The 8,718-nt window shown below is 34.8% G+C and overlaps 1 protein-coding gene and 1 long non-coding RNA gene across 2 annotated transcripts; one reads left to right on the plus strand and one right to left on the minus strand.

Moving 5' to 3' along the window:
• Positions 1-908: 908 nt before the first annotated feature.
• On the minus strand, positions 909-4,536 carry LOC131023951 (uncharacterized). The gene is made up of 2 exons (XR_009101562.1): positions 3,835-4,536; positions 909-1,735 (listed from the first exon to the last, which is right to left on the minus strand). It is a non-coding gene; the product is annotated as an uncharacterized LOC131023951 (long non-coding RNA).
• A 3,148-nt stretch (positions 4,537-7,684) lies between these two features.
• LOC131023536 (uncharacterized) lies at positions 7,685-8,368 on the plus strand. Its single transcript, XM_057953081.1, has one exon. It carries the CDS (start codon positions 7,685-7,687, stop codon positions 8,366-8,368), a length of 684 nt encoding a protein of 227 aa, XP_057809064.1.
• The last annotated feature ends 350 nt before the right edge of the window (positions 8,369-8,718 follow it).

The raw sequence follows: 8,718 nt of genomic DNA on the forward strand, positions 1-8,718 counted from the left end.
GTTGATAACTGCTAGTACCCATATCACATCTCGTCTTTCCAATTCGTAGTAGGTGATCGTAATCAATAGGGATTCTCAGTCATGTCCTTATCTATTGCGATAGGTACTGTAAGTAGAATGGTTCCGAATATCTGAAACTATAAGCTGATAGCTTTAATCGTAATATTATAACATCATATACAAAGCATTTTGACCCCTCGTAAGTCTAACTCTGAAGTTCATACATGAATCATGAAGGTTATCCTCAAGCCATAGCTAGTGATAATCGAGGCTAGAAGTGAGTCTCAACTTATTAGGGATTAGCTAACTGATTACATCAGTCGCACTCATCACTTATAAGCAATATTGTACTTAAACTATCATCGAAAGCAATTGTCGATTAGGTGCTCCGTCTTGCGTGAACAACCTGAATGAAGAACTATGCCTGCTTCAGTGATTCGTGCGTGGCACTCTGCTTGCACTGCTTTCATTGGATTCTCTTCCTCTTTCTTAGCTCTTCACCATGGCTATAGTGAAATATGACTGAGTTCCTAGCTTCTATTGTTCTTTTCGTAACAGTGATCATGCATTCTTAACGCATCTAAGTTCATTGAGATATCTAATCAATCAATAATGCATAAACTTGAATGTAAGCATCAGTACATTCATATAAAACGTGAACTTCTCAATGTTTTAAAAATCATTACCACATTCTTTCTTGCTGAGCATGACGATGTGATGAAGTGCTGAGCTTTTGTCGACTGACTCTTTCATACTAGTGATCATACTAGAAAAATTGGTTAACTCTAGGGTTCAGAGCAAATAAACTGCTCTGATACCACTCTGTCACGACCGGTCCTAATTAAGGATAATTAAGCCGGGAAACCGTGGCTAATGGAGGGAGATTAGAAGCGGGGTAGAAAGGGGAATAATCAAACAAGAAAGGATCGTATTTCATCATTGTTAACAACATGGATATCTATAATATAACAGAGTTTTTGTCGTATAGACTCAAATAACTAACAAGTTCGGATAACTCCGACTTATCCAAAATAACATAAAACTTCTGAGTACGCAGCGGAATAAGGTTCTGATTACATGTATGAAGACATGTAACCCTAGAGTTCATTAATACATAATAAGACAAAAGAATCCCGCTCGTCACTTCATCACCATCGGCAGCTGCTCAACCTGCACATTTAGAAATATATGCAGGGCTTGAGTACAAAAGTACTCAGTGGACACGTATGCCTAATTATAAAAATACATGCTTCAAAACTGTAAATTGTCATGCCATCATAAACAGTACAGCAAGGGAGTTTTTCGCTAAAAGGCCCAAGCTTACTAAATTCATTTGTGATTCTTAAAGTTCGTCTGCAGACTAAGTTCTCTTGTAATCTATCATATCTGGAACTTTGTGCCGGAGAGGTGGCCACCTCTCACGGTCACTTGACCGGCCAACCCGCTAGATGACTCACGGTCACTGGTGTACACTAGCCCTGGCAGGATAGCTATCAACTGCTCAAGACCCGAATTCGATTACATGATTAAAGTCACATCAGATAGATATCATACTGAAATTTAAACATTTTATGGCAAGACAATATTTGAAATAACTTCAATTAATTTAGTCATGAAATAACTTGCTTGAACGTAACATTTAAACTCATTTGATATATATGAAAGTAATGCCCACCTGATAGAAATTTTCTGTGGTACAGTAGCTCCTTGACTGATTATTAATCTCGTGTTTGACCTTTATTACGAGAATATAAATAAGATACTGCTCGAATAAAATCCTCCATTAATGAGAATGCGTAATTTAACTATGCATGACTCATATTCCGATAATTATTATTCTGAGATAATAATCTGGGAAATTCTATTATAAATCCTAATTGTCGAAATAAAATAATTTAAATAAGGCTCGTCACATGAGGTCGGATAGATTATCATAATCAATCCGTTCTCATCGGGTGTTCTAATCCGTCAATTAAATAAACCCCGTTCCTCGTAGTCAATAGAAAATAAATACTTCAACTTATTCGCTTTATAATCTCATAATTAATCGGGCTTAATAAATAAGAACAAGTAATGTTATAAAATTAAAAAAAATAAAATAAAATAAAAAGGCTCAACATAAGGCACATAAGAATCACAATCAAACATCATCAAAACATGCTCTGCTTTTACACTGACTCAACTTCAAAATTTAATCTGTTCTGACTCCGACATCTCCTGGACTCGAGACTCATACCGAAAGAAAGATCTTCGAGTCTAGTTTCATATAAAAAAAATAGAGTCGAAAACTCCAAGTGGTTTGAGAGATATGACGTTTTTACCACGATCTACCATGTTCGGCAGTTTTGAACAATCGAAAACTTGTATTTTTGAAAAATAGTAAACGTTGTCAAACTGGGCTCAACTTTGGTGGATATCTAAATAACACAATAAGGTTAATACCATAAAAATTTGGAAAGCTAGATCACCCAGGAAGCTACTGAAATAAATGACTCTTTTCTCTGTTCTCTGAAATTCTCAGTAGTAATGTGCAGTTTAGGTTTTGCATTTTAAAGAAGTATCATACGAAGTTGGAATGGCTTGAAATTTTACCAGGGTACTCAAGACTCATGTAGGGACTTGCTATAAAATTTTCAAAGCTGTTAGACATCGACAAACCGTCGATCACAGTAGGTCAGTAGGCCTACGAAATTCATATTTATAAGTCCTTAAAAATAATTTATATAAATCAAGAAATAATAGTTTAATCCCAAAAATATTCATTAAAAGTCCATCCTAATTTAAATAAAGAACGGACCTCATTTAAAATAAATAGTCCCAAACTTGTTACGCACATATACTAAATCTTTCACGAAACATCCTTTAAAATAAACTTTGATACATAGAAAATAATTCAACAACTTGAGCTCTTAAGGGGTTGTTTTACAACAGACACCAAATCTACCTCGGATCTCCAAATGAGGCTCCAAAAGACATTCTGGAAACTAGACATTTCAAGGATCATTCTCCAATTTGAATCGAATGAAAAACAATTCAAACGAGCAAGATATGCCCTCTCAAAGATGGGTATTTAACAAGCAAAAATCTGTAAATTTCATATTTCCAGATTACAACCAAGTCAGTGGGCTTTCTTTAAAAATTCATATCTCCCTTTACAAAACTCCACTGGGAACCCCAAAGGTCAATCTGGAAACTAGGGAGAGATCATAACACTCTCCAGTTGGATTTACTCTAAGAACCTTCATGGTTTAGAAGATATGATTATCTAAAGTTCAGTGCACAAAAAGAGTTCAAGTTTGGCAGATTCAGAACATAAATCGGAAAAACCACTTTAAGCTTCACCAAAAATTCTAAAACTGAACAAGTAAGTTCCCAACATGTCAGTGAATATTCAGTAGAAAGATAGGCTTGAGTATCAAATATTTAAGTCGCCTTTTCCACCTCAAAGTCGTAGGTTTGTAAAATCTACTGGATGGTACATGGAATAAGAACTAGATTTCAAGAATTTATACCGGTTGTTTCCCTTACTCAAAAATGGTGAGGCCGATGTCAAAAGAAAGATACGGGAGTCTAGAGTGACATATTCAAGTTTCAAAGGTTTTCACCGATTGAAACTTTACTTATGATCTCCCAAAGATTGTTTACCAAAAATGTATTCCAGATGGGCAGTGATGTTTACAAATTCATAAATAAATCATGCGAGCTCTAAATATTCTGAAATTTTACCAAAATATAGAAAATGTATGAAAGATGATACACAATTAATTTGAGAATTTTTGGGAACCGTTTGGATGATATGCAACTGAATTCAAAATAAAGAAGCTTAGTATATACCTCTTCAAGTTACAATTTGGAGTTGGAGGAAACTCTCTCTCCCTTTCTCAACTTCTTCTACACGTTTTGGTGAGGGAAGAAAAGACTTGATGGCTGAAACAATATGTGTTGTTGCATAATTGAGTTGGTGGTGAAAGTGGTGGGGAAAATGGTGGTGAAAGTCAAAAAGTAGATTTAGTGGTAAAATGGAGTGGGGAACAAAATTAATGGAAAGAAAAAGAGAAGAAAAAGAAAGGAAAAAAAAATGTAGAGGAGAATTATTGATGTATTTTCTCTGTCTCGGTGATTCTGTAACTGTAAGATGGATCGTGTGCTCGTATATGCTTGATACTGTTTATTTAAATAAATCTCGTATTTCGACATGTGATTTCTCGCTTAAATCGATAAATTATAAAATGAATCTAAATTAAATCCGTAGATTTAATTCGTTTGTTGTTCTAATATTTAAATTAAATCCGCAGATTTAATTAACTCACGAGTCAGAAATAAATCACGACTTGAATAAAGATAAAATCTAATTTCATCTTGCTTAAATAAATAACGTGACTTTGCTAAGTCAGTTATAACTCTGAAATAATATCATTAACTGCTTTAACAATATAAATTCAGGATCATAAGCTGAATTCATATTAGGATAAAAACCGTTTTCATTCACTGATGAACAAAAATAAACACTCATTACTAGATTTAAAATATATAAAAGAGCGGGTCACTACAACCTTACAATTCATATTTTAGGCCATGGGTTATACCAACAAAAACCAAACTCCCATCACTTACGTTATCATGTATCACCAACTCTCTAATATAGTTGTCAAATGGTATATTATTGGCAACCAATTAAAAAAGTTGGGGTGAACAAGAAACCTTCTTTACAAACTTATGATGGAGTGGAGTGCCCGATGTAGGGTAGTGTAGAAAAAGGATTTTGAGATTGAATTCTATCAATTATAGGTTTAGTCTATCCATTGTATATAGTTTTTGTAGCGTGGTAATTAATTTATTTTATTTTATTTGCAAATTATTATGCATATTTCATAATACCGATTACATATTGTTGCTCGCCATTTAAAAAAGGTGAGAATTTTTAGGTACAATATAATGGTACCACATTTAATGGATACTTATAGGTGAAAATAATGGTAAAAATAGGCTTGTAAAACCATTACTTTTAAGTGGGTGACTTTTAAAAGTTTCTATTTTAATATTTTAGATGCTAAATTTGGAGCATAGACTACACTGTCAAACTCATATGTAAGAAACAATCAACAAATGTGTGCTTGGAATTCATTTCCAAGGCACACAACACATGAGAATAAGCTACTATGCAATTAATTACTTGGTAATATATGAGATGCAAATCACACACAACTTAACTCGTACAACAGAATGAAACTACTAATTTAAGTGAAATGGTTGCAAGAAATTAAATAAATTTGAAAATAAGGAGATAGGAAAAAGGGGAAAGGAGATGGGGACATTGAAGTGGAAGATGTAACAATATTGATGTTATTAGTCACTCTTTAAGTGTTTGGTCACATGGGCATGTGGACATCTAAAATGGGAACCCCAAAAGGAAGGGAAAAAGAAAAAGTTCAATATATGAAGAATTATTAGTATCCTCAAATTTCATGGACCCTTCTTCTTTTGGTCACCTCAAAAATCATGGTGCCATCAAATTAATTAAATACTATATACTATAAAATAAAGGACGTAGAGCTTGAGGTGAATGTAGGTATGCGGTGGAGTTGTTCCCTCAATTTTTAAAGATCCCTTTGTTTTTTTAAAAAATAGTAAGTATAATAATATAAATAAAACCCTTTACGTTTTAATTGTTTGGGGATTGCTTATGGCACCATAATGAATAGTAGAATGATTAATTTTGGGAACACTACTAGATTTTGAGTGCTTTTAATTATATGGATCCTTATTATTCTAATTGCATCCTTCAACACGCTTTTTATCTTTTGTAAGAAAAGAAAAAGAATAAAAAAAAATCACGCTTTTTATCTCGGAGAAATAGTGAGTAGACAGTTGTATTATATATGATGCGTTTGTATATATCTCAATTTTTTTTGAGAGAGTATATCTCAATTTTGAATTATAATGTTGATGGGGATATGGATATCACTCTCGATGAGTATGGCCCTCATGAATACTTGTCAATTTAGATATAGATAGCTCACTTTGGCTGTTGACAATTGATTTTCCCCTCTTTGAGGTTGTTTCCTATCTACTCCACATCTCATTCACTTCTCACTTTACTTGCATTTTCTTTGTGCCCAATAATAATTTCCTCCTTGGGCATGAATGCAATTATACTCTCCTACTACCTTAAATTCTTAGCTTTCACTCTTCATCTTTGGCATTTCCAAACTCATTTTAATTTCATCTTTTGAATGCCTTGTTTCTTTCCCTTCAAATTATCGATTGTAGTTTTATATTCCATTCTGAAAATATGTAGCGCATACAAGAATGACATCAATTTTTTTATAAATTATCATAGAAAAAATATTAATGTAAAACATAATCAATGTTACTTTATTCTAACCATTGATTAATTCATGTTGTTCTAGCGGTACACGTTGGAAAAACTTTGTTGATGTTGCAATTGTAAACAGTTAAAATGTGATGTTGTAATTAAAGCGTTTTAAACTAAATTTTTATATATATAAAAAAATTAAAATTCATGTAAAAATTACGTTATGCGCGACGATTAAGCCATTTTTCAATGTTCTTGTACATGTATTTAAAGTTGAAACACTGGCACTATATACTTCATTGTCTATATATAAGTATATATGATCGAGTAATACATTGTACTTAATATCTGAGACATAACAAGATTATATGATCATCTAAATTTTGTCAATGATTCCTATCTTAAAAGTTGGGACTTGAGACAGGTAATCATTTTCTCTGAGATTTGTGGATAATAAATGATTTCATGAGTAATGATAGGGAAAAAAAAATTAAAAGTAACATTGATCAGAATTGAGAGTATTTGTTTTGTATTTTTGTGAGTGCCGACCGACTAAAACACTGAAGAATTATGAGGTATATATAAAGTTAAATTTCATTGTGGAAGTGGGCTTCTTGACAGATATATATGTGCCAAATGCTGTCACAAATTTGTGCTTTGATTTTTGTTTCAGTTGGTGTGTATGTATTATATATTGCACTGTGCCAAAAACATGTCTTCCTCTTCACATTGCTCAAGACCCCACTCCGCACCTATCACTTCTTCTATATACTATTTTACAATACGCTATGCGACATATATGTAGAGTCACTATATAAAACCCAAGTTACAACAAATTAAGGGTTTATAAATCTAAACATCCCTTTCTAAATAAATCTCTTTTGATTTGTATCATCCACTCACAAATTTCACATTTAATCTCCCCACGTCAGATAAAAGAAAATGGGAAATACAACAACTTGTTATAAACATCAATTGCTTTTTTTTCCCAAAAGGCACTCACTCTCTCTATGTCTCTCCATATATATTTTATATAACTCGATCCCAAGCATGAACATTCTAGCAAAAGTCTTGTAATTTGTTTTTTATTTATTTGCAACACCCATTCTACTACTCCTCTCAATGTCATGTCATGTCCAAAGAAATACTCAAACTTCCATTCCATGCAGTCGAGTTTGACGGTTTAGCACACTTGAAATTAAATGTTTTTATCTACTTAGACTTAATTCTCCACATGTTGAAAAATCGTGTATTTTGACCGTTTATTGAGGCTTTTAATGCTTTTTTATTTCACTTTGAATAAACGTAAGTAACTGGTAACCAGACTTCTCCCATCATATCATATTTGATTTGATATCCGTAGCAAAAATGGCGATCGAAGTGTTCCCCGACAGCCCGAGCGCCGCCGGCATCAGCCCTCGCATCTCCTTCTCCCACGATCTCTCCCAATCCGACGTCGTTCCGATCGAGCAGTACATTCGCTCCGGCGCCTCCTCCTCCTCCATCGATTTCGACTTCTGCGTCTTCCGCGAGAGCTTCGACCAGGAATCCTCCTCCGCCGACGAGCTCTTCTTCGACGGCAAGATCCTCCCCATCCAAATCAAAAAACGCCTCGCTCCGCCGCCCTTGCCGCCTTCTCCACTTCCCCCGCCGCCTCCCCCGCCTCCAAAATCCGCCGAATCGGAAGAGAAGCACAAGTCCTTCTGGCGGTTTAAGCGCAGCTCCAGCTTGAACTGCGGCAGCGGCTACGGCCGGACTCTCTGCCCGCTGCCGCTCCTCTCCAGAAGCAATTCCACGGGATCCACCGCCAGCGGTAAGCGCTCCTCCATCTCGACCAGTCAGAAGCAAAATCTACTGAAAAGCAATTCATCGCAGAAGCCGCAGGCGCAGTCCGGTTATTCGTCAAAGCCGCCGTTGAAGAAGAGCGGCCAATTTTCTCACGCCGGCGGGATTAAATTCAGTCCGGTTTTGAACGTTCCTCCGGCTAATCTCTTTGGCCTCGGCTCAATATTTTCCGGCGGCGGCAAGGAGCGGAGCAGGAAGAAGTATTGATTATTAATCAAGTGTTGTTAATTTGGCTTCTCTTCTTCTTCCATCATTTTCTCGAGTTTAATGCCAAAGTTACTGTATTAGACGGTGGCTAATTAAGAATGTAATTAATGCATGCGAGTGTGAAAATTAAGAAGGGTGAAGATTAATAATTGTGCCGGCTTTATTTACCATACATTATACAGCGCAAAACGAGGCCATATGCTTTAAACAAATGGGATGCCCAATTACAGGTAACAAGTTTTTAGAGTTGTCATTTTCTCTTTTTTTATTTTATTCTATTCTATTTTATTCTAATATGAGTGAAGTGTTTGCACATTCTTCTCATCTAAATCTTGTTTCTATATTGTTTG

The sequence above is a fragment of the Salvia miltiorrhiza genome, chromosome 4, assembly GCF_028751815.1.
Source record: "Salvia miltiorrhiza cultivar Shanhuang (shh) chromosome 4, IMPLAD_Smil_shh, whole genome shotgun sequence".
Classification (NCBI taxonomy): domain Eukaryota; kingdom Viridiplantae; phylum Streptophyta; class Magnoliopsida; order Lamiales; family Lamiaceae; genus Salvia; species Salvia miltiorrhiza.